The sequence below is a fragment of the Belonocnema kinseyi genome, chromosome 7 (assembly GCF_010883055.1).
Source record: "Belonocnema kinseyi isolate 2016_QV_RU_SX_M_011 chromosome 7, B_treatae_v1, whole genome shotgun sequence".
Lineage (NCBI taxonomy): Eukaryota > Metazoa > Arthropoda > Insecta > Hymenoptera > Cynipidae > Belonocnema > Belonocnema kinseyi.
The window spans coordinates 95,266,076-95,291,821 of NC_046663.1; the positions used below are offsets into that span (position 1 = coordinate 95,266,076).

A 25,746-nucleotide genomic window follows, 5' to 3' on the forward strand; every position below is an offset into this window, starting at 1 on the left:
CTTCAATTTTCAGGTAAATTTGATTCACTTTCTCAATTAAAAATAAAATTGAAATTGGAAATTAAATGTATTGAAAATTCGAGTAAAAAGGTTCAGACCCCCGGCGTGAACGACGACGAGACGTAATTTACCATGACCGTAACCCTTCGCTCGATTCCTGGAAAACGAAGAAAAAAATGACAGAAAAAATTGGTGGCAGCCATGCACTTGGCGTGGCAGCCAACACCTGCTTGAAGTGGCGAGCCCTGCTCTAACATGTTTGAGATACCCAATAGTTGGTGTTGGATGGCGGTGTTGTCGAGGTCAAAGGGGTTTCGCAAGAATATATATTTTTAAGTTCCTTGCTTTCTGCTGGGACCTTTCAAAATGTTTTACTCTGTGATTTAAAGTTTAGATTATATTTTAACCGATTTTTAAATCAAACCTCGAGTAAATTCTAAATATAATGCAAAAGTTGATGCATCTATCTTATATCTGGTTTAAAGTTGCTGTTCTTAAATTTGGTTTAAAAAATATTTAAAAATATCTTCGCTCTGTTTTTTTTTAGTACTATTTGTACTATCACGTCAATAACAAACCATGGCATGTCAAATGTTTTTCTTTTTAATTATTCTCGGGAGCACGTTATTAGCGAGTTGTTCATTTCTATGAGATAATTTCTACCCACGCATTTTTTAGCTATGAATAATCACTTCTAATAGATGAGGTCATTATATAAAATGAAAAATAAAAAAGTACTGTCTATAAAATCACTTTTATCCTAAACATTTATTGTCAATAGTTGGACGGCAAAAAAATCCCCAGAAACAGGGTTCTTCGGGCTCCTTTTCCAAGCGTCGACTTTAACCTGTTCCCAGACAGCGGCCGATGTTAGGAAAAATCTGAAAAAATCCTCAGATGTTTTTTTCAATTTTTTTTAATTCTGAAATGTTCAATAATTTACTTTTTACGGTTATTTATTTGTTGGTGCGAGTGCAGTACAATATTTAAATTCATTGTAAAATTCTTATAAGGCAAACAATATATTTTGAACATTTCTGAAAGAGTACTTTTTTGTCTACCACTGACCCTCTGTGTCACCTACGTACCAGCACTGACTAACGTCAGAACTATAGAAAATTATATTTCTTGCGTGACAATGATTTTATCATAAATTTAATTATTGCATTGTACTCGCATCACAAAACCAGATACAGTCGAACCTCGGACACTGTCCCCCATCGGGATCCGGCGAATCGCGGGCACTCTGTAAGCGTACCTGACCAATCCCCTCCGCCAATCGGTGTCGAGTTTACAGGAGCGTATCGTGTGAAACTAAGTAAGTACTACATACCTCAGAGACGGGTCTTCCAGGATGCTTCGGCCCTGGGATGTATTGTCCTCCAACTATTTACAACAATTCTTCAAGATGAAAGTCATTACATATATCCTTGAATTTGGAAGACCTCAAGCTTTCAGATGATTTTTTATGAAGCAATTTAGATTTTTTTAGCGAGTTACAATCAAAAGAAGTGAGGGCCCTTGACGTTTGGCTCCCACTTAAATGTGGTGAATATCAATTATAATATACAAATAATTAAAGTTATATTTTTTGCAATTGATTTTCAGTAACTGGCCAAAGAACTCCCACGATATCCTACATATCTCAGGAACAGATCAAGGATATTGGAGGATCTGTAGAGTTGCAATGTTCAGTACAATATGGGAATGAATATCCCGTTTTGTGGATAAAAATTAATAGGAATGGTGGAGGGCGCGATCAACTGCCACTTTCGACCGGCACAAGTTTGATTGTTCGAGACAGCAGGTTTGCTCTCAGATATGACACAGCTTCTTCCACTTACAGTTTACAGGTAAATAAACTGATTTTTAAAATCAAGCTGACCCCACAATGTTTTCGTTTGTTTATTATTATGTGAATGATATTACTAAACTTGATAGTTTTCTTATATATTGGGTTATATCTGAATCATATATTTCCTGATAACGCAGGCATTCAAACGCATATCAAGTTAGCGATTACGTCAGAGTAAACTTGTTTTTATTTTTTGTGAACTGCGCATTTCTATTACATCGTTCATTATTGTTAAGAATTTGTACAAAAATTTATTTTGGATCCATTAGAGCTCTGTTGATTTTTTATGACTATTTGCGAAGATAATTTTTTATTTTGCATATATTCTGCGCAGAGTCGACCAATCGACTTTTGATTTCAAAGATTAATATTCTAAGATTTCTAAGAATTTTTCCCTAAACGTTGATTTATTTATCTAATCATATATGTCATATTACATTAAAAATATTATGAAATTTGTCTTTATAGTCTTAGACAATACAGAACAATGAAAAAACTCTCACTCTGCATTGCAATTTTGGTAGATTAAAGACATCCAGGAGACAGATGCCGGACACTATCAATGTCAAGTCTTAATTTCATTGAATAATCGAATCTCAGCAGAAGTCGAGTTACAAGTTCGTCGACCGCCAATTATTAGTGATAATTCTACTAGGGCTGTAGTTGTCAGTGAAGGTCAAACCATCGCATTGGAATGTTACGCAGGTGGGTTCCCACCACCAAGGGTCTCGTGGCGAAGAGAAAACAACGCTATTTTACCCACCGGAGGATCGATTTACCGGTAATTTCATTTTTTTTCGTTTCCTTTAATTTATTTGAAAGTTTTTTTCTTAAAAAATGAATTCAGCGCCTCAAATGTTGTGTAGTTCGACATAGTTTAAATATTCGGGATTTAAAAGTTTTTTATTCATAAATTAAAAAGTGTGCAGAATTAAATTAAATTTATTTTCTAAGTCAAATTTCCATTTTCGATTATAAATTATCAAAATTTCTTATTTATTTATCTTTTTTGCTGAAAGTACCTCTTTTATATAAAAACTACAATTATGTGGTCGAACCTTCAACAATTTGGTTTAATTTTTTTTTCTTTCTCGGCGCGAAAATCTTTATTGGTTGAAAATTAAATTCTTGTTTGAAATTCGTCCTTTTGTTCCAACTGTTTGATTAAAGGTTAATCATTTCTGGTTTGTGATTTCACTGTTTTGTTGCAAATTCGTCCTTTGATTGCATGTAACTGTTTTTGATTAAAAATTGAAATCATTTGTTGTTGAAATATCAACTATTACATTTTATGTTGAAAATTAATATTTTTTGGTTACAAAATCGGCTATTCCTACCGAAATTTCGATGGAAATAGCTAAAGCCTAATTTAAAACAAAATGTAGATTATTGCAGATTTCAAACAAGAAGCTTAGAAGCTTTTTAAGATTGTAAAAAGATTCAAAAGAATAAAATCATTATTTTAAGACTCCCAGGAAATTAGAAAATTATTTTTCATTTCGTAAAATTATTTTAAGAGGTTATTTAAGAGGCCTTAAAAGATTTAAAAAATTGTTCAAAACAATTTGGAAGATTTTAAGGAAATTTTTTAAATTTTCTCGGATTTTCATTCAATTTTCATAGTATTCGTAAAAAAAGTTTATTCTTTTGAAGTCTTGGAATTATTAAAAAGCTTCTAAATTTTTTGTTTGAAATCTGCAAAAATCTACATTTTCTTTCAATATAGGCTGTGGCTATTTTTGTACCGAAATTTCGGTACTATTAACCGAATTTTGTCGGTAAGCACACTTCGTTTAAATTATTTGAGATCGTTTAAAGTTTTAAATCTATTTTGAATCCTTTCCAAACTTTTAAATATCTTGTAAAATTAAATAATTGTTTAATTGTTATTTATATATCAAGATTTTAAGGGATTTTCTTTTATTTACAGGGTTTTCTAAAAATTGTAGAAAAAATTTAATCAATTTTAAAAGAAATTTAGAAGTTCTGAAAAAAATTTCAAAAATAAACAACTTCTAGATTTCTCAACATTTTGAGAACAAAATTTGAAGATTTTCAAGGATGTTTAAACTATTTAAAATTAAAATAATTTAACAAGGGTGCAGTTGATTTATTATTAATGTTTCTAGCTAGAACTTCTTTAAAATAATATAATTTGGAAAATTTTAAAGTTCATTGATTAAGTTTTTTAGAGCATTGAAAATGATAACGTAGATTTCTATTTTTGGAACTCAATCTGAATCTTTGAACTCTATAGTTTATAAAAGTTAAAAATGCTACATTTCGCAGTTTATCTGCATTTCATTTAAAATTGTTCAATTAAAAAGGGTTAGTACCTTCCATTTTATACGTGTAAAACTTTTTAAATCTCAATTTTAAAAGTTAAATATTCAAGAATGCCACTTCGAGTACCTTAACTTGTAGTTTATTTTTTATCACTTCAAATGGAACAATGTCTAGGTTTAGAGTTATAATTATTTGAAAAATTTTTGCGAACCGGGAATTTATTTCTTTGATCAAAACGGCCATCTTGAATAGGCCCATTCGATGATCCTACTTTTGGCGCTGAAAGGTCGGTGTCTTCGATCCACACCACATATGTGTTTTGGGAAGTCCGCTAATATGAAATGGAATGCCCCACCTATTTATCAGTTCAAAATATACCCCACTTTAAAGAAAACGTTCGGCAACTTCTTTATATTAATCTTCGTCATTAGCTTTAGGAGTTAAATTACTCACAACGTCGACAACCTTTTTTTTATCAGACCGGGAAAATACGTGTCGTTTCATTCACTTTGAAAACACACGAATTTAGTCAACCTGCAAAAGGTGTGTCCGAAATATTAAGTTTATTATTCTAATGTTGAAATATTGTTCGTAACTCGAAAACGATCTTATTTACAGAGGCAATACGCTGAAAATAGCGTCGATTAAAAAGGATGATCGTGGCACGTATTACTGTGTAGCTGAAAACGGTGTTGGTCGTGGAGCAAGGCGTAACATAAATGTTGAAGTTGAATTCGCCCCTGTAATCACCGCACCACGACCACGCCTCGGACAAGCTTTGCAGTATGATATGGACCTGGAATGCCACGTGGAAGCTTATCCTCCACCTGCAATCGTTTGGATTAAGGATGATATCCAACTGTCGAATAACCAACATTATAGTATATCTCATTTCGCCACTGCGGACGAATATACTGACACGACAATTAGAGTAATTACTATTGAAAAGAGGCAATATGGACAATATGTCTGCAAAGCGTCCAATAAACTTGGAACGGCCGAGACCAGAGTTGAGCTTTTTGGTAAGAACAAATATTATTTCCCAGAAATAAAATGTTGCTACTTACTAAATGATTATATATTCTAGTGCTAATGTTTCGTATTCAGGTGAAATCCAAAACTGTTGTATTCTATTACCGAACTTTTTAAATATTTTGATCACTTCCTAGATTCTGTAGACGTAATTGTGCAAATATTATGGATTGTTTATATATAGAAGAAAAGAGAATGGTTTGCAGAATTTATAAACTGTCATAAGAAAAGTGTACTTGCAAATTGGCATGAGATTTTTATTATATTTACATTTTCATTTATTCTCATTATTACTTGAAAACTATAGATATTTTTATGAACACTGTCTTTAAGTTGCATTTGCAGCTTTTTTAGTTTCGTAGGCAGCATGTCTTAGTTTTTCCCGTATTTGTTTGTGCAGAAACCATTATTCCTGTTTGCCCGCCTGCTTGCGGCCAAGCTCATTATGCAACTGGCGTTATTCCGATGTCTTCGGGACCTCTGGTAGCTTTATCCTTGGTTGTTGCAGCTGTCCTAAGGTATGTCCAACTCAAGAATATTTTCAATTATAATTTAATAAAATCAGGTGTTCGGCACGGTACCAGCACCTCATGGATGACCACTGGATCGGAAATTTATTTTTTTTTACATTGTAGTAAAAATTCATTTACATGAAATTGTGTATCTTTTGATGAGTTCGATTTGAACATTTTATATCAGTTAGTAATGTTTTCAAGTATGGAATCATTCAGTTTTAAATACATGATTTTAATTTCTCAGTTTATTAGATACTAATCGCTGATTTTTAAATTGAAAACTTTTTAAGCACAATTTTGGAAATGAACATTGAAAAATTGTGTTTGAAATTCTACAATTTAGAATATTAAGACTTTTCACCTCTATTAAGGTAGCCTTCACATATTACGTAACATTTCCTTTGTACCCCCCCCCCCCCCATCGCCGTTAAGTTTTATAAATAAAAAAATAAATAAAAGCTTAAATTCGAGCTGAAATTTAATTCTGAGAATTGAGAACACAAACATAAGTATTATCAGTTTATTTTTTAAATTTACATCAATATAATTTTTATAATGTTCTTGCGAAAATTAAAAAAACATTTTTTATTATTTCAGATGTGTCAAAAAATAGTCTAGAAGATAAAGAAAATTTGTTTTCCAAGTTTTTACAAAATATTAGGAAACAATCGAGTCGTTTTAAAAGATGCTTAGGACCTTTAGAAATTTGGAAGGAATTAACAAATTAATATTTTTAACTGACTCCAACTTTTTTCTTATAATTTTGAAAAATCATTCAAAATGCAAAAAACAATTACCTTATAATCTTCTAAATTTTCCCATACATTTTTAAGAAAATTTGTTCACCCTCTTCAATTCTTCTAAATATTTCTTGAATTTACTCAAATGGTTATTTTATTATTTTTTAAATCTTACCAAATTGAAACATTTTGCTTTAAAACATTCTACCCACTTTTTCTAAATTTTAAAAAATTGTTTGAAATTTAATCTTTTAAATCTTTAGATAAATTCTTTAAAAATGTTTGCAAGTATCAACTATTTTTAAATCGTTTCAAAAATTCTGAAAAAATCGAAAATTACTCAAATTTTTTTTTTAATTATGTAATAGGGTGGAAGTGCCAAATTTAGCTTTAAGATCATTTACACTCGTTTTTTAAAATTTAGGAAATAATGAAAGCTGTTTTGTAATCTTTTTCAATTTTTCCTTAGAATTCACTACAAGAGTCATTTAAAATTTGCCCATGAATCTTAGGAACAAATTTTTCATTCTCTTGACATCCTGCCAAATTCAGTTTACCTACAACTTTTTGAAGCCCTAAAAAATTAACAAAGAAAATTCAAAAATTAGAAATGTTACGTAATCGGGCAAAGGCCCCGCATAGCACAAAAACACCCCCCCCCCCTTTTTTTTTAAATGTAACGTAATATGTAAGCACTTCCTAAGAGTAAACCTAAATTAAATGAAGATTGCAAAAGTTTAAAAAAACTAAATCTGTTCAATCTTACAATGATTTTCCGTTAAAACATTAACAATTGCAAATGTTGAAAATTATACTGCTTCAAGTCGAAAGCTTTTTAATTGTTAAACAATTAAGTCATTTTTCAAAAAGAGGCTTAACCACTAAAACATCAATTTCGAGAAAACAAAAGTAGATAAACGTAAATAATAAATATGAATTAATAATTATATAGATACTTAAAGTCAGGCCAATAAACTTTCATATATCGTTTTTACCGGACTTGCGCTGATTTTTTATAAAATGGAAGAAAACATTCCTTACAGAGGAAAAGCGACCTCACTAATATTTCTGCTAAAATCCCTTCTCGCCTATGCATATTATTTTAATTTTCCTCAATCATTTTTGTATGACAAGTTTTGATTTTAACGTTTAATGTCGGTGGCATTTTCAAAGTTAGTTGGATACAGTTAGATCCATATTAGTTAATCATCATAATTTGTAATCAATTTTAAGATTAATTTGATATCATTTATATATTTTATATTACAGTTTAGTTTTATTTTGACACTCTTTATGCTCCTTTTTGACAAACAGCTTCAGTTGAAATTTTCGAATTCAGCTTTAATAATTATACTAAATTTTTAAGTACAATTAAATTCATTATTAAACGACCCTTATCGTGAAACTTGAGCAATTATTAAAATGTAAAAACAAATAAAAATGATATTTTCTTCTGTTACAGAAATTTCTACTCCAGATATTAATTATCCGGGACTCCAATCGGCAGCTGCAGAATGTCGCGTTGTTTCGAAATGGTTGCCTGCCTTAATAATCGCGACTATTTTCATCAAATTTTAGATACTAGCCTTAACGACTTGACTCCACTGAAAAATTTATCACGACGTTATTTTTGTAGTTGTTTATACTAAAATGAAAAGTGTGATCATTTTTATAATTTATGCTCGCGTTAGGTACGACGAAGTGTTGACATCGTACAAAAGGACATTCCAAAAATTCATAATACTAAATCTAACCGTTTATAGGGAAAAGTGAGTCACTCTTCTACGTTTTTCTTACGTAGCTTCCACACCATCGGCATAGAAAATGCCGAGATAAAAGCGTGATTGCGTACAGTCGGAAGCTCTGAATGAAAAATGGATTAGTCTTAAATTTCAACGTTGGCAGCTTTTAATCCTTTTTCATTCAATGTCTTCGGCTTTAGAACAATATTTATGATATTAACCCCAATGTGGCTCTGGCATTATTAACAAGAATCTCGATTGTTGGTGCATTAGGGAAATTTTTAGATTCGGTATTGTATTAAAAGTACAATTAGCAGTGCTGTTAAAAACTGTTCTGGAATAATGCGCCTTTTTAGAATGGGCTATTTATGGTTTATATAGGGTTTGTAAAGACGATTCAGAGCCATCTATTCTTAGTGATAGCGAAATAATTTGTATATTACGAACGAAGTAACTTTAGTAGAATGTCATTAAAATAAGTTTTTGTACGAAGTTTTTACAATGTTAGAATTTTACGTTTACTGGTTGACGGTAAACTATCACAACGAATTTTAATAAATGAAAATTTCGAAAGTTTTTCATTGTTTTACTTTACTCCCGTAATGTTTCTTTTGTATTTAAGAATGTCGAACTACGTTCAAGAAGGTCACTGAATCGAGAAATGAACGGGAATTTTACGAATGTTTAGGAGAAGAAAGCAGGGTGGGCGCTCGACCGAGAACTTAATGAAAATTTTAAACTTTTAGGCTGAGTTCGGCTCGAGAACGACATTGTTTCTGATTCATTTTGAAAATATTTTCAAATTATTATTTTCAAAACTGTTAAAAAGCTTCTGAATAACTTTTTAAATGATTCGTATTTTTCCTAAATATTAAAAAAAAAAACATACCATAAAGTCTTCTAGACATTGTTCGACAATTTTTGAAATTCTTTAGAATGTTTCCAAAATCTTCTGAATTGTTCTTCCCAAATAAGTATTTTGAATTAACAAATTATTTTAAATTCTTGCACAAAACTTAAGAATTTTTTTATGAAACCTTCAAAAATTCTTAATCAGATTTAAAAATTGTTGTTTTAAATCTTCTAAAAACTACATTTTATTTTAAATTTTGTGAAATCTTGACAAGTTCAAAATTATTGTATTTATTCGAAACTTCAAAATATATCTTACACTTATTCGAAATCTTTCTAAAATTTGTCTTAGAAATACCTAATAGAATTTTTAATTTTCAGAATATATTCTGGAAATGGCTTTTGATATTATTTTTGTTAATTACAATTTTCATCACAAATTTCTTATTAAGTAGCTCAATATTTTATTGGCATACATTCTTGGAACTTTAATGGATTTATAACTTTTAATTGAATTAAAAGTTATAAAAGCTTTAAAAAACCAAAAATATTTTATTTTGATACATTATAAGAATTTACATGAATTTATAGCCATGCAAAATAATTCACGAAACCAATTGTTAATTAATTAAATAATAATAATATAAAAACCACAGATTTAAGTTACTTTCCATATAACGTTTAAGGATTCTAACAATTGACAACTTAGACTTTCATTTCAATATTCCAATAGATGTGAAAATTAAGTAAAATATTTTTTATTTTTAAATGATGCATGTAATTCGGTCAATCATATTCGCACGTGTTGGTTTTTCTTTGTACACTTTGTCACATACATATATATAAATTTATTTTACTGTATTATAAACAATTACTATAGGATAATATATAAAGTAAAAATATAACATTATTTATAAAAACTAATTATAATTACTTTGAATATATTAAACTAGTAACATTAACTAAAAAAAGTGACATCTGCTGGAACAAAATTTTTTTGTTTCAGCAGAAAAATTAATTTGACTGGAATATAAATTATTACAACATAAAATTAAAATATATTATTTATATAACTAAATCTAATTAATTTTAATATGTTCAACCAGTCAAATAAGCTAAACAAATCTGCTGAAACAAAATTTACATTTGTTCCGACAGAAACATTAATTTGACTGGGCTATAAATAATTACATATGGATGTACTCTTTTTTCAGCCAGGAAGTAATTAATGAAATTACGAATCGAAAAAAAAATTAATTTATAAAAATGAGTTTCTTATTACTGCGATTCGATAGCGTACTGCTATTAAATTTCCTGATGATGATAGCGGTCCACTTGCGAAACATAGCAATACAAAAACTCATTTTTATGTAATAAAGTCTGAAATAGTCGTAAGAATTAACTTTTTTTTATTCGGAATTTCATACAAATAATTAAATATAAAATTAGAATGTCTTAGGACATTATTTATATGTATAACTAATTCTATATTATTACACTAAATAATTGAATACTATACCTAATTACACTATATAATTAAAACTACTTACACAATAATTTTATAAAAAATAAAATATTGATTAGTATCATATGTATACAGTACCACATGGTAGTATAAGGGCTAATTTTTACATTCGCTAAAAAATTCATAATTAAAGAAAAAAAATTTCCGAAAGTTTGAAGAGAAAATTATATATTTTGTGTTATAAAAAGAATGACATTTTTTCTTGAATGTTAAACAACCGTCCTAGCCCGACGATACTGTATGTACAATATAAATTTATAATATCAACAAGACTTAGATATAACTAAAATCTATGAATAATTATAATAAAACTAATCCTTTAAATTGTGATTCTAAAAAATATCCTATACTAATACTCATTTACGTTAAGTCGTCATCTTTAAGAATATACTTCTAATTCACTATTGTCCCTTTTTAAATATAAAAAACGCAAGGCAACACTCACTTGTTATAAGTCGTCATCCGTAAAAAAAGCATTAAAAAAAGACTAAATAATAAGAAGTTTAATTTGAATAAGGGCCTTTTATCTCTTTTAATATTTTCGCGAAGTAATACTCAATTGTTTTTAAGAATTTCTAAATCAATACACAATTGTTAAAGTCGTCACACGTAAAAAAACATTGAAAAAAGACTAAAATAATAAGAATTGAAAGAAAAAGTTAGAATAAGGACCTTTTGTTCCCTTTAAATATTTTCGTTAATTCTCTATCGTTTTAAAGAATTTCTTAAGGCAACACTCACTTGTTATGCGTCGAAACCCGTAAAAAAACATTGAAAAAAGACTCAATAACACAAAGTTTAATTTGAATAAGGAACTCGTGCTCCCTTTTAACATTTTCGTTAAGTAATACTCAATTGTTTTTAAGAATTGTAAAATCAACACTCACTTGTTATAAGTCGTCACCCGTAAAAAAAAAGATTGAAAAAAGCCTAAATAATAAGAAATATAATTCGAATAAGGACCTTTTGTTCCAAGTTAATATTTTCGCTAAGTAATACTCAATTGTTTTTAAGATTTTCGTAAGGCAATACTCACTTGTTATAAGCCGTCAACCGTAAAAAAACATTCTAACAATACTAAAATAATAAGAATTAAAAGAAAAAGTTTGAATAAGGACCTTTTGTTCCCTTTTAAAATTTTCGTGAAGTAATACTCGATTGTTTTTAAGAATTTTGAAATCAACACTCATTTGTTATAAGTCGTCACCCGTAAAAAAACATTGAACAATGACTAAATAATAAAAAGTTTAATTTGAATAAGGCCCTTTTGCTCCCTTTTAACAATTTCGCGAAGTAAGAATCAATTGTTTTCAAAAACTTCGTAATATGATACTACACTCAATCGTTATAAGTCGTAACCAGCAAAAAAAAAAACGTTACAAAACTGTCTAATACTATATTCATTTTTAACATTATTTAAAGAGAATTTTACCCCCTTTTAACATTACCTTGATGCAAATTGTTTTCAAGAATAAAAAATGTTTTTTTTTTTGGTTTTAAATTGTTTTTTGTCAATTATATATAAAAAACAAAATCACATAACAATGTTATATTAAACCAGTATTTTACGACTGAGAACTCAGGAACTTCTTGATTGCCTCTCTATCTCGATTAAGCCAAGATGAATTTAATCTAACGCTTTCCACGCCCTGCAAAATCGCTCTTTCAATACTATCTTTAGGTTTATTTTCAAAAAACTCTTCAATTTCCCTCGCCTTATCTTCAAAAACAAACTTCTCAGTCACACATTTAACAAGCTTCGATAACAAAACTCCTCCCTGATACCTCTCTAAAAATAAATTCCAATTATCCTTAAAAAACTTCCAGACTAGGAAACGACCTTTATAATGTGTTGTTATTGATGAAAAGGCATAAACAGCATCTCCAGCCAGAACTTCATCACTAATAATAAAATTTAATACTCTCGATATTAAAGCCTCTTTTTTCACTGTCCCCATAGCACTTAAAATCCTAAATTTCTCCTCCTGCAAATCTGCTTCTCGGTACAGCCTCAGCATTGTTACTAAAGTATCTTCATTGCCATTCGCAAGAACCGCTTTATAAACTGTATTTTTCAAATCCGGCACAAGAACATTTTTCCCCGAAAGGTGTAACTCAAATTTCTTCTTAGCTTCTTTAATAATCTCCTCATCATCCAGAAAAACCATTCTCTCAAAAATACAAGGTCTCAGAATAGTATTTAAATGATTTTCGCCAGGTTTAGGTTCCCAACCTAATCGCGAACTGACATCTCGTAGAAGCGAACGCCCAAAGCTTTTGAAAGAACTCTCAAAATCCAAATTTTCCACAAGCAATCCAATTTTATCCAAGCAACTAACAATATTAGACCAAACGGTCGTATTGACCTCTGCCTGAAAAGCCTGGAGTAATTTTAGAACCTCAACAGTGGATGTTTGCCCAGCTTGGGCAAAAGCAATCATATCATCCAATATCCCCAATCTGTCAAGAGCAGGCAATTCCCTCTTTTTGATCGCTGGAACTAAAAGCTCCAGTAAATCAGAGCTATATCTGGTTCTGTAAAATCCAATCGTCCCAGGATTGACTTTAATCCAGGTATTCTTTGATATATTCTTAAGTAAAAATTCTGCTTTCCTTTCGTCTATTACACTGCTGAATATTACCTTCCCAAGTGACTGCGCAGAAGTTATTTGCAAGGGAATCATCCAGAGATTGTTTGCAGGATCAGTTGAACCATCAGCGACAAATCTTTTTTGAGAGAAAGTCAACACCAAGTCGTTTTCTTGCCAGTGATGTTTAACATCCAAAATCGGGAAACCTTCTTGCTTGGTCCAAGTCGGCATGATTGATGCGACACTTTTACTGCTCACTTCTTCCAAAGCTGCCCAAAGATCCTCAGTTTGTGCGTTCGCGTAGGAAAATTTCTTGAGATAGAGATTCATCCCCTTTTTGAAATCTTCTTCCCCGATGTAAGAATGTAACATTCTAATAATACTTGCAGCTTTATTATATGAAATCTCATCGAATATTTCATCGATCTCGGACGGTTGGTTGATGGGAATTTGGATCGGATGTGTATTTTTTAGGGCGTCTAATTCTAGGGCTGGTATGTAGGTTCTAGTTACAAAATGGGTCCAGATATCATATTCTGGAAAAAGGTGATCCACACAGAGAAATTCTATAAAGGAAGAATAGCCTTCATTGAGCCACAAGTCGTCCCACCATTTCATGGTGACTAGATTTCCAAACCACTGGTGAGCTATTTCGTGACCTATAATGAGGGCGATTCTTTGTTTCCGGATGGCGGAAGTATTCTCTGGATCTACCAGAAGACAAATTTCACGAAATGTTATGTGACCCCAGTTTTCCATTCCTCCAAACGACATCTCGGCGACTGGTATTAGGTCGAGTTTGGGAAGTGGGTACGAGATTTTGAAATATTGGTTGTAGTAGGGAATTATTTTTGTGGCTATATCTAGAGCGAATTGACCAAGATGTGATTTTGATTTTGGGGTGTAAGCTCTTACGAGAGTGCCTTCAGTTGTTTTGCATTCTACGTGGTCGAACTTGCCGACGACAAAGGCGAGGAGGTAGGTCGACATTATGGGAGTGGTTTCGAAAGTCCAGGTTACAGTGTCATCGCTCGTGGTTTTGGATTTGAGGGGCTGAAATCAAAATTAAAAATACGTATTAATTCTTCAAGTAATTTAAAGAAAAATGTAATAACTCGACAGAAATGAATGATTTTAAAAAGAATATTTTGATTTTTCGCATAATAGTGTTACTATACTGTACACAGGGTGGCCGTTTTAACCAAAGAAAAAAATTCCCGGTCATTTCCCGGTTCGTAAAGATTTTTCACGGTAAATGAAATTTAAAAAATCGAACACTAAATCTAAAAATTGTTCCATTCGAAGTAATAAAAATTGAACAGCAAATGAAAGCACTCGAAGTCAAATCTTTGAATTTGAAACTTTGAATTAGCACGTTTCAACTGAACAATTTTAAATTCAATGCAATAAAACTGCCAAATTACAAATTTTAAACTTTTATAAATTGTAGAATAGAATCTAAATCCACGTTATGATTTCCAATGCTCTAAATAAGAACCAATTAATGAATTAAACGTTTTTCAAAATTATACCATATTAAGCAATTTTAAATTCAAATTACAGCTCAGAATATTAAAAATTGAAAATTCTCTGTTTAAAACCGGAATTTTAATGCATTTCGAAAAATTCTCTGTTCTAATCCAGAATTTTAGTTCCTTTCGAAATTTTCCATTTCAACTAATTGTAAGAACTAGAATTTTTTGTAAAATTCCCTATTCCAACTCACAATTTAAATTTCTCAAAAATATATTGGTTCAACAAGGAACAATAATTTTGTTGGAAAAATTCAATTTTTCTTTGAGAATTGTTATTCTCCTGAATCAATTCCAGTTCCAACTCAGAATTGATTAAAAATTGAAAATACCCTGTTCAAATCCGGAATTTTAATACTTTTGAAAATGTTTCCATTTCAACTAAGAATTATAATTTTTTTTTAAATGTCCCGTTCCAATTCACAATTTTAATTTTTATCTAAAATATCTCGTTTCAACTTAGAATTAGAATTCATTCTATTAAAAAATTCCCTGTTCCAAGTCGGAATTTATTTAAATTTAAACATTCTTTGTTTCAAGAAAAATTAGAATTCTTTTGGATAAATACCTGCTTCAACTCAGAATTGGTTAAAATTTGAAAATTCCCTGCTTCAACTCAGAAATAAATTCCCTGGACAAAATGTCTGTTCTCATTCAGAACTTTGTTCCTTTTCAAAAATGTCCAGTACTAGCTCGGAATTGGTTAAAATTTGAAAATTCTCGGGTTTCATGTTAAAATTATTATTATTCTAAATAAAATCCAGCTCCAACTATAAATTTTCAAAATACTGAAAATACCCTGTTCAAATTAAAAGTTAAATTATTTTTATTTTAAATAGTTTAAAAATCCTTAAAATTCCTCGATATTTTATTTCAATATCATGAAACATCTACAGGATGTTTCAAAATTTTTCAAATTTAAAAACATTTTAAAAGTTTTTCACAACTTCTAAATATCTTTTTAAATTATTCGCATTTCAAATAATTTCTCAAAGTAGGAAAAGTAAAAAAAAAAAGATTTTTTCGGTACACGTAGACACTTCGTTTAAATTATTTGAAATAATTTCAAATTTTCAATTTTTTCAAATCTAAATATCTCTTCAACTTACTAGAATTTTTTCTAAGAATAATAAGCGTTCAAGTGTTATTTATAACATCAAAATTCAACAATTTGACTTACAAATTAAATTCTGTTACATAAAAACATAAAATTTTAACTTTTAATGTTTAATATTTAATTTATAACTACTTATGTTAACTCGTAGAAGGCACACTGGTGCGAAAATCGCACCGGAAAATTTTTAAGTTTGCCTTCCACGGGTTAAATGAACAGTCAGATATTTCTAAATATTAAGCCATTCTTTTTCTGAATTGAAAATTTTCACACTGCATGGTTTGAAAGTACAATATTTCAGACTGAAAATTAATAAAGGCCTTTAAATAGAAATATATTATTCTGAAATCATTTTTAAATTGAAAATAGTTTATAAAGTTTCAATATGGCGCTCACCTTTGTTTAAAACGTTCATATTGAAATAGTTCAATTTTTAACGTTAAAATCTAGAGATTATAAAATTTTGAACTGATGCCGAATCGTTTCGCACGAAAGTAAAAGATTTTCGAATTACACATTCTACACTGAATGATATCGTAATTGAAAAAGATCACAATTTTCAACTAATTATTTAAAAACCGGTTGAAATCAGAGTTAGACGGATGTTTTTTTCTAAAAATTTCTAAAATTCGCAGTCAAAAAATAAATATACGGTCAATTTGCGGATTTTACCGGTCTCATAAAATTCCCGGTCCAGCGGCCACCCTGTGTAGACAACTTTCTTGTAAAATTCTTGAAAAATCTCGATAAAATTTGTGGAGAAATGAATGATTAAATAATATTGTATGAACCGACATTTTGACTCAGAAACTCGTTCACTGTAGCACTGAAATCGGATTTTGGATTTCTATTTCCAATCTTTTTAATTTTCTTTCACATAGTATTTAATATGAACTTTCTATTGAGTCAATAATACTTTATAGTTGATCCTACAAACAATTAGATGATTTTAATTTTTTTTAAATATATTTTTTTGATCTCTAAAAATTGAAATTTCGGTAAAATTAGTCCCCTTTTTCAGGCCCCGATATTCGCACCGATAAAATCCGGCTACTCGTACCGGCAGCCACAGCCAATTTAAATAGCTTAATAGCTTTTCTGGGAAGAGATTATTATTGAACTTTTTTAAGTGTATTGAATTTCGTTCTTATATTATTTTGAACACTTGCTTATTATAACTTATACTTTAAATACATATTTTTTAACTTTTATTGATTGTAGCGCTACCCTGGACGAATTTCGAAATAAAAAAAAAAAACTAACGGTATAAACAGAAATTCTAGTGATCAAATCTCTGTTCACACAATTTTCTTTGAGCCGAAGTTTGAAATATTTACCATATTAGAAACAGCTATAAGATCATTAGGAATTTTTAAAGACATATCAAATGTGGCCTTCAAAATTGGTTCATCCCAACATGGAAAACAACGCCTGGCATCTATTGGTGCAAATTGTGTCACTGCTGCATATGTAATTTTTGCATCGGTACTGTAAAAAAAGTTTTTTAATGAGGAAAAACGTTTTGAGAAATTATTAAGTTTAAAATATCTTTATTTATTAATATTTAGTTTTACTTTTCTATTTTAACATTATAATAATTATACATATATAAAGATTAAAAATTGTAACATTATAATGTTTAAATAATCATTAGTTAACATACCCTGTGTATTTGCTACGATATAACCCCTTCAGTTTATCGTTAATTTCTCCTTGAAATTCTAAATGCAAGTAACCAATTTTTCCAATTGGAAGAGTTTCAGGAAAAAGTATTTTTGCTGTTTCTTCGGTAGGGTTCATCACTATTTCCGTTGAAGATATTATGTTACCATTCGCATTATGAAAAGTAACATGTTTAATGTTAATGTCTACAGAATTCAGTGTAACTTCATTTGTAGAATGATGCACCTATTTAAAAAACACATGACTTCATTTTTTTAAGTAGGTCTGAAGTTTAATTATATTTCTAATAGAATATTTAAAGACGACTGGAAAAAAATTTACACAGGTGAAAAACAAAACCAAAACTCGCTATTATGCTGGAATACGAAATATTACATAGTTTGGTGAAATTAGGTATTTTGATATTTTTTACATTTAATGCACACAATATGTATAGCTCGTTTGATTTTTAGAACAACGAATAAGTCTAAGAGTGTAGCCAATTACAGTAAATTTCCCACTAAATGCAATTTCCGTGAACAGGATGGCATATATTACGTCCGAGAATAATATAAAAGGATAGAATAGGTAAATAATAATAGATAAAATAGTATATAGATATAATAGTATAGTATAGTATATATATAAAAATAAAATAGTAGATAAATAATTTTTTATATTATATATTTTTTTTATAAATAATATTATTTTTTGAAATTCGTTTTGGAGTTATGTGTAAAGGTGTTGTGTTGAGGTGTCCTATCAGGATAACCGATGATTTGAGAAAAAACTTACATATCACTTTTATCCACCACAGAGAGGTTCAAACAGTTAGAAATTTTTAAAGTTTGCAAAAATATCATGGTTTTTTTGGTTCAAAAATTAATACAAATTTTTTAATGTGTACAGATCTCGATAAGCAATAATAATATAAAATCATATTTTCGAAGATATAATTTTTGACAAAGTTATATTTCAAATACCAACAAAGATTACGTTTTTCTTATTTGTATAATGGAATATATACTTATTTTCAATTCTTTTCAAAGTATTTTTCATAAAAATAGTTCTGTTTGAACCAAAGAATAACTTAGTTGTATAACTTAGTATAACTTAGTTGTTAGACCACTTTGAAGTACACAAGAACGCCTGTACACTCAGCCGTGCGTCAGTGCGTGGCAGCGTCAACAATGGGTCGCCACCAGTTTACAATACTGTTGACGTTTCCAATGACTGATTTAATGGAAAGGTCATTGCGAGGCAACCCCCGAAACCTCCACTATAATGGCGTTCTTGTGTAGTCAAGAAACGCGAAATAAGCATAATTAAAAGTTGAAAAATTTCTGTAAACCAAAAAGAAACGAGAAAGGATACGTGGAAAACATTTTGATTTGAGAAGTGTTTTATGAACCTAATCCAAAAATTGTACTATTTTTGTAGATGTTTACAAAAATTTTAACTTGACAACATTTTTTTTTCTAAAATAGAATTTTATATATTAATTTATTACCGAAAAGTGTACATTTAAACAATTAGCAATAATTTTCGCACACACATAAAACGTATTTATAGAGAAAAATTAAAATATTGAAAGTTACGTTAACAATGAAGAGAGGGGGGAGGATGTTTTGTTGTGGTATCGTTCTTCCAAAAATTGTAAAAAAAAAGGTTTACGGAATATATGTATGGACGACCCTTAATAAGAAGGTGTTAGTTTTGTGTGAAACTGGCTATCGCTGAATTATTTAAATATCCATGTTTCGAGACCTCCTGAAGTCGGGAAAAAACATGTCTTACGATGGTGACTGTCTGTAATCGTTATTTAAAAATATGCTTTTGAACATTTTTTGGTAGGAAGCATCATTTTCGGTTTAATCGAAAAAATCATTTCAAAAATGAAAAATTAGGATTTTTGTAAAAACAGCATAAGAGACAATAAAATGTTTAACAAAAAATTATTCACCTGAAAAAGACTTACAAATGTGTTGCCTAGCATTTTTTTGATACGATACGTATAGTTTTCGTTTTAATTGTGAAAGATAAAGTTAACAATTAAAAAACATGAAAAAATTACACGAAACAATAGAATATTTAATGCAAAAATTGTTCGCCCAAGATGGAAGCAGTGTTTAACACATTACCAGTCAACAGTCACACGATAACGTTACTGCCTTAAAATTTGCATTGCGTTAACTTTACTGAAAAAAGTAATGCGTTAGCTTGTCGTTACTTTTTTTCTTATAAATTTTGTATTATGCGTCATTTTAAATTCCGAAAACGAATGAAGTAGAAAGTTCTGAATATTTGAAGATAAAATCTTCGAAAACAAGTGATGAAACCATCACAGTAAACCATCACAAGTGATGGTTTCATTTACATTTCCTTATAAAATTATAAAACCAAAATAGCAAAAATACAACAAAATATTTTTTTTTAAATGCATAACTCCAACAGAAAAGGTTCAGACGGCCCTGGTTGTTTATGGTTCGGAGAGCCCCGTGATATTGTGAAGGTTATTAATAGTACCCTCGAAACGGCTAGTAAAGCTGGACTCCAGTCTCCAGTGTGTTCGCATTTTTCAAAGTCGTAGCCTAAATACTTATTTTCGGATTTGAGTGGGGCTGGGGGATTATACGAGGACAAAGAAGGTCAAAGATATTGTTTGCTATAGTCCAAAAAGTAACCGGAAGTAGGTATATTTCTGGACGATGACCAAATAGCGCGAGCGACCTGGGATCCTTCCCCTTCCAGTGGGACCCTTGTCCCTTAGCCCTCACTTCGGTCTTGACGGGGCAGTCGTCATTTCCTCCACGGCTACCTGCGTACCCTTCCCCTTCCAGTGTGCATCGACACTACCCCTCACTGGAATCGAAGTTGCTCCAGGCTCTCGATATGTTCCCTGCAGAGATAATCCCTTTGCCTTCCAACTTATATCTATTTCTATATGAAGTATATCAGTATGTCCAAGAAAATCATTGAAATATAGAAAATTAGATTAATTCCAATCTAATAAAGTATAAATATGATATATGAACATTTTTTGGACCATTTTTTTGGCCCACTTTAAAATTGTAATGAGATAATAATTAACTTAAGTTAACAAGCGTAAGTGTTTTAGGAAGTTATTATTTTTTAGAAATTATTGATGCACGTTCTTCGCTTTAGGGTCAGGTGAATTGATATAAATTAAGTTGTTTCACACGTTTCAGCCCACAATCGTGGCCCTCGTCAGTGAGTTTTAATCATTCTTTGAAAAGTACAAATTTCAACAGCTTTACCAAGGAAAAAAAACAATACAAAATTTATTTTTTGACTCACTTCATTAACTCAATGGGAAGCTTATGAAAATTCAATATTCTAATTAAAATTGTTGAGAATCTACCTATATTAACGATTATACTCTCAAACTCGTCAAAATTCCAGGGATTTTGTCGGCCTATTAGAATTTTTAATCAATGTATAGGCGTGAAAATGGCGAGGAAATGGGTAATTTAAAAGACAAAGGCATTACATTTATGGGGGACATAACATCGAGGGCCTAAAGCAACTTCGAATCCAGTGAGGGGTAGTGTCGTTGCGCAATGGAAGGGGTAGGTTTCGCAGGTAGCCGTGGAGGAAAAGACGATCGCCCATCTTGACGCGCTTAGTCGCCGGGATTGCCGGAGCGCAGGGTCTATTGTCGCTAATGACCCTAAATCACCTCCGATTACCGTTCTAACTTGTTCACTTAAAATTTAAAAATAACTGATGCAAACTATTTGGAAGTCATTTTTTGGGAATCTATGGGCTTTTGCGAGTCCAGGGGTATGTCATTTCTCATTAACAGACACAAATTAAATATCAACATTCCCTCATTCAATCGTGAAAATATGTAGATTCCAAGTATTTCTATTTTCAGACAGAAATTTTGATAATGTTATTGTCGATAGACAGACAGTATTAAACAATAAAAAATTCTAGAAAACTTGATCTTTTCAAAGATTTCTTTAGATCTGAAGGTATTTATTTATGACTACGTTATTCATAATCTTAAATCCAAATTTCTGACTAAAAATAGAAATTCTCCGAACATAGATATTTTCACGATTGAATGAGGGAATGTTGATATTTAATTTTTGTCTGTCTATGAGAAATGACATACCCCTGGACTCGTGAAAGCCCATAGATTCACAAAAAAATGACATCCAAATAATTTGCATCAGTTAATTAAAAATTTTAAGTGAATGAGTTGGAACGGTAATCGGAGCTGATTTAGGGTCATCAGGTTCATGAGCTCCGGCAATCCCGGCAACTAAGCACACCGAGACAGGTGTGAGGGGTAAGGGTCCCACTGGAAGAAGAAGGATTCCAGGTAGCTCGCGCTTCTTTAGGGTGCACCCATATTTCTTGTTAGAAGAAAAAGTATAACACGAGCGCTTCTGGCAATCGACATGTTTTCATGCGGACGCCCACATTTATTTACAGAAAAAATTTGGTCTGTTCACTTATATTTCTTAGGTGAGCATTCATAAAATTATTAAAAATGTTGCTTAGGTTTGGAAAACGAATTTGAAATAGGTAATTTATTTAATAATTTTCTCGGCTTGGCCATGTTTCGGATTTGTGAGTACTATCTAAGCTTCGTAAAAATACTTGTTTACTTTCATGAGAGAAGTGATCAAGAAATTAGATTGATACATATGAAAATAATGAAAATCGTTAACACAAATATTTTTTCAGTTTTTTAATGTAAAAAGCCTATCCTAATGGAAAATATTTTTACATTCTCATCAATTACGATTGAAACAGTATTAGAATTGTCCGAAATTTGACATCACAGTTTTTCAACGGATCTCCACGTTTCGAGAACCTCGGAATCCGTAAATCAAGTTTTGACTATGGCGTCTGCCTGTCTGTCCGTCCGTCCATAAACACGATAACTCTCGAGAAATTGAACGAATCAGAACGATCTTTGGCATACTTTTCATGTCCTAATAAAAAGACGAGTTCGCTAACCAGCCATTTTGGATAAAGTCTCAAAAAGTTTGCACATTTTCAACATTTTTTTTACCCTTTTTATATATTTCAAAATTTTATCTACGGCTATTCATAGTGCTCAGTGAGCCAAACAATTCATCCTCATGGCTTTTTTCGATCAAAAGAAAATTCTCAGAGTTATAGCATTTTCAAAAAATTTTTAATCAATCGAAAATTAAAATTTTAAGCCAAACATCGCACGATATCAAAAACAGTCAAGACAAGAAAAACATTACTTTTTGTAAGCCCTTCAAGATTATCATAACTTTTTGAATTTTCTTGAAAAATTAAGCATTCAAATTTTGATTGCACAAAAAATAATGAAAAATTCCATTTTTTTTGTCAAACTTTTCAGGATATGAGAAAAAATAAATTAACGAAAATTGTGATACAAAAAAAGATCTAAAAAATCGTTAATAATCACTTCTTGATAGGACGCGCACTTTTTGGTTTATTCGTGAAAAATAACATTGAAAATTAAAACAAGTAAACAAATGGTGAAAAAAAGACAGCAGTTACGAAAAAAATGGTAAAAAAAATTGCTTAGTCGAAAAAGAGCTAAAAATTTGTTATGAATCACTTTTTGATAGGATACGTAATTTTGGTTTTTATCATAAAAATACCATTAAAAATCAAAAATTTGTGGAAAACGACAAAAGGTAAGAAAACAAATTGATAGAAAAAAGGTATTCACCCAAAAAAGAGATACAAATTTGTAAACGTTTATTATACTCTATTTATGATGAATACTGAGGCAGAATTTAGTCAGTAATTGATTTTAGTACCAATTTTATCTAATTCAAATGTTTAGATAACCAAACAGTTGTATTTTTAACTTAAAAAATTTAAGTTGTTTAAAACCATCTTTTAATAACAAAGAGTATAAATCTTCAACTTTTATGATGAATCTCCAACTGCAATCATTAGATTTTCATTTAAATAAATTATTTTTTAACAAACAAAAAAAAACTTTCAAAATAAATTGTTATATCCTCAATTAAAGGGGTACATTTTAAACTAAAATAATTAATTCTGCAAAAAATGTATTTTCAACAAATTTTTTTGTTAACAAACTAGTTGAAGTAAAAAAATTATATCTAAAAAACAAGTCATAATTGTCATATTAACCAAAAAAATATGTTTAAATTAAAGCAAGAACAGTAAAATTCATCCAAAATGATGAATTTTTAACCAAATGTTTGAACCCTTAATCAAAATAAATTAATTTTTAACCAAAAAATTGCATTTTTAACCAAAAAATTGAAGTTTCATCCAAAAAAGACGAATTTTCATACAAAAAAGACTTGTTCAATAAACTAAAAAAATACTACCAAATCGTGGAATTTTTAAGACGAAAAGACGATTTTTTTAGAAAGCAGTTGAATTTTTAGCAGGACAAAAAATATTTAACAAAAATAGTTGAGTTTTAAAAAAAAGGATGATTTTTTTACCAAAATTGTTGAATTTTTATTAATATAGTTACATTTGAACCAAATATAATTAAACTTTCAACCAAAAAGAATGACATTTTAACTAAAAACTGTGTTGAACTACGCAATATTTTAGGTCCGTTAATAACAAGCATTGATATATTAAAATATATATAATGTATATCAATACATAATTAAATGTTTAAATTTAATACCTAAAAGCATTTTTTTATATTTAAAATTTTTCCCCTTTAAAATTTGAAACCTTTAAAGCTTTGAAACATTTGTAAAGTTTCATGAGATTTTACAATGCTATACAAAAATAACATCCAAATACACTTATGGTAAATAATCATATTTTCCAAGTTAATAAAAAAGTCCAGTTTTGTCCCGTGCAATTAAGTATTTTCACTTCAACCTCCAGCTAATTTAATTTCATTTAGTGATGAGGGGAAAACAATGGACCAAATTTACGGAATTCGGTCCATTACTTTAATGTTTTCCCCTTAGCACTCAGCGAAGTGGAGTTAGCTATGGTAAATGAAGTGAAAATAACTAATTGGTATTATTGTTTGCCCCTTCAGCTTAGAGACGTCTTCGATTTCTCACACCTTATCTGAAATACCTAATCAATATATATAATAAATAATTTTGAATTGGTGTAAATCCACTTGTTGGAGGAAAATTGACGTGCAATTTTTTAAGAAACCAACTTTTATATATATATTGATAAAGTTAACATATGGGTCGGGTCAGAATCCAGGACACTTAAAAATGCGATACGCACGAAAAGTACGTTGCGTTCATCGCTCCATTGGGATTTTATCCCAGAAAAAATTCTCCGTAATTAGCGTTCAAAATCATAAGATTTCTCAAAAAAAATATGATTCTGTAAAAATCAGAACATTCTCATTGTTTTTAAGAAAAACCCAGAACACAAGAACCAGGACGTCTGGTAACACTAGAATTGGGGCTAGTATAGGTTATGTCTGTAAAATTTGCTGTTGGCACAATGGAAAATGTTCTGCTTTTTAGAAATTCAAATTAAAATTGAAATTAGCAGCGATGGAAAATGTTCTGCTTTTTAGAAATTCAACTTAAAAGTAAAATTAGAAGCGCAATATATGTAATGTTATTGAATATATACCCATTTTATAAGAACGTATTTACTAACTTATTTTACATATATTATTATGATCTGTAAGTTGCGCAAGTTCCTACTGTAAAAAACTATTCTCAAAAATAATTAATTTCCCTTCGTTGATGCGAATATATTTTCTGCAAATATTTTTGACTTATAAAAGCCGTTTTCTGGTGTACAAGGTGCATTAACTATGTTTTGGTCTTATGTAACGGTTGCCAAAAAGTTGAGAATGATTATAGACCTCAATGGGAAAAAATGTAATAAAATATCAGGCCAATGATACTCGCGCAATAAAAACCTAACAATTTAAATAAATTATCAATTTCACTAATTATTTTCATATGTAATTCTGTAAACTTACCTTAATATGTACATGTTGTTCTCCTGTAAATATAAAATTCGTGAGATCCAGCGTCAGCAAAATATTATAATGATACGGAGAAACGTTGGTAGGAAGTCTTTGAAATTCTTTCTTACCCCTTCCCATTTCTGTGTTAAAGGTAACTTATACAAAGTTAATAAATCTCAAAATTCAACTAATTCCAAATATTGTAACAAACATAAACGAACGCATTTCACTGGTCACATTACGACGCCATCAATACAAATTGATATTGATACTGTAATAGCAGAGATGAGGTCTGGTAATAGAATCCATGGAGAATATAGTCATAAGGAGGCACGGGTGTGCCCACTCTAATGTTATTGGG

The 25,746-nt window shown here is 30.0% G+C and overlaps 2 protein-coding genes across 3 annotated transcripts in view; one reads left to right on the forward strand and one right to left on the reverse strand.

Annotated features, from left to right (window-relative positions):
* Positions 1–8,745, forward strand: part of LOC117176218 (lachesin) — an 11,606-nt gene extending 2,861 nt beyond the window's left edge. The window contains exons 2-6 of the mRNA XM_033366350.1: positions 1,609–1,853; positions 2,380–2,636; positions 4,760–5,163; positions 5,574–5,691; positions 7,891–8,745. Of these exons, the coding sequence (XP_033222241.1) occupies positions 1,609–1,853; positions 2,380–2,636; positions 4,760–5,163; positions 5,574–5,691; positions 7,891–7,912 (1,046 nt within the window). The 3' untranslated portion in view covers positions 7,913–8,745. The remainder of the gene's footprint in view (positions 1–1,608; positions 1,854–2,379; positions 2,637–4,759; positions 5,164–5,573; positions 5,692–7,890) is intronic.
* Positions 8,746–10,703: 1,958 nt separating this feature from the next.
* LOC117176135 (puromycin-sensitive aminopeptidase-like) lies at positions 10,704–25,713 on the reverse strand. 2 transcript variants are annotated; one of them, XM_033366206.1, is made up of 5 exons: positions 25,514–25,713; positions 25,398–25,420; positions 17,448–17,692; positions 17,122–17,272; positions 10,704–14,191 (listed from the first exon to the last, which is right to left on the reverse strand). In XM_033366206.1, exons 1-5 carry the CDS (start codon positions 25,521–25,523, stop codon positions 12,113–12,115), a joined length of 2,508 nt encoding a protein of 835 aa, XP_033222097.1. In that variant the 5' UTR covers positions 25,524–25,713; the 3' UTR covers positions 10,704–12,112. The 2 variants fall into 2 exon arrangements, with proteins under 2 accessions (XP_033222097.1, XP_033222096.1); XM_033366205.1 differs by having other exon boundaries at positions 25,398–25,713.
* Between the last annotated feature and the right edge of the window lie 33 nt (positions 25,714–25,746).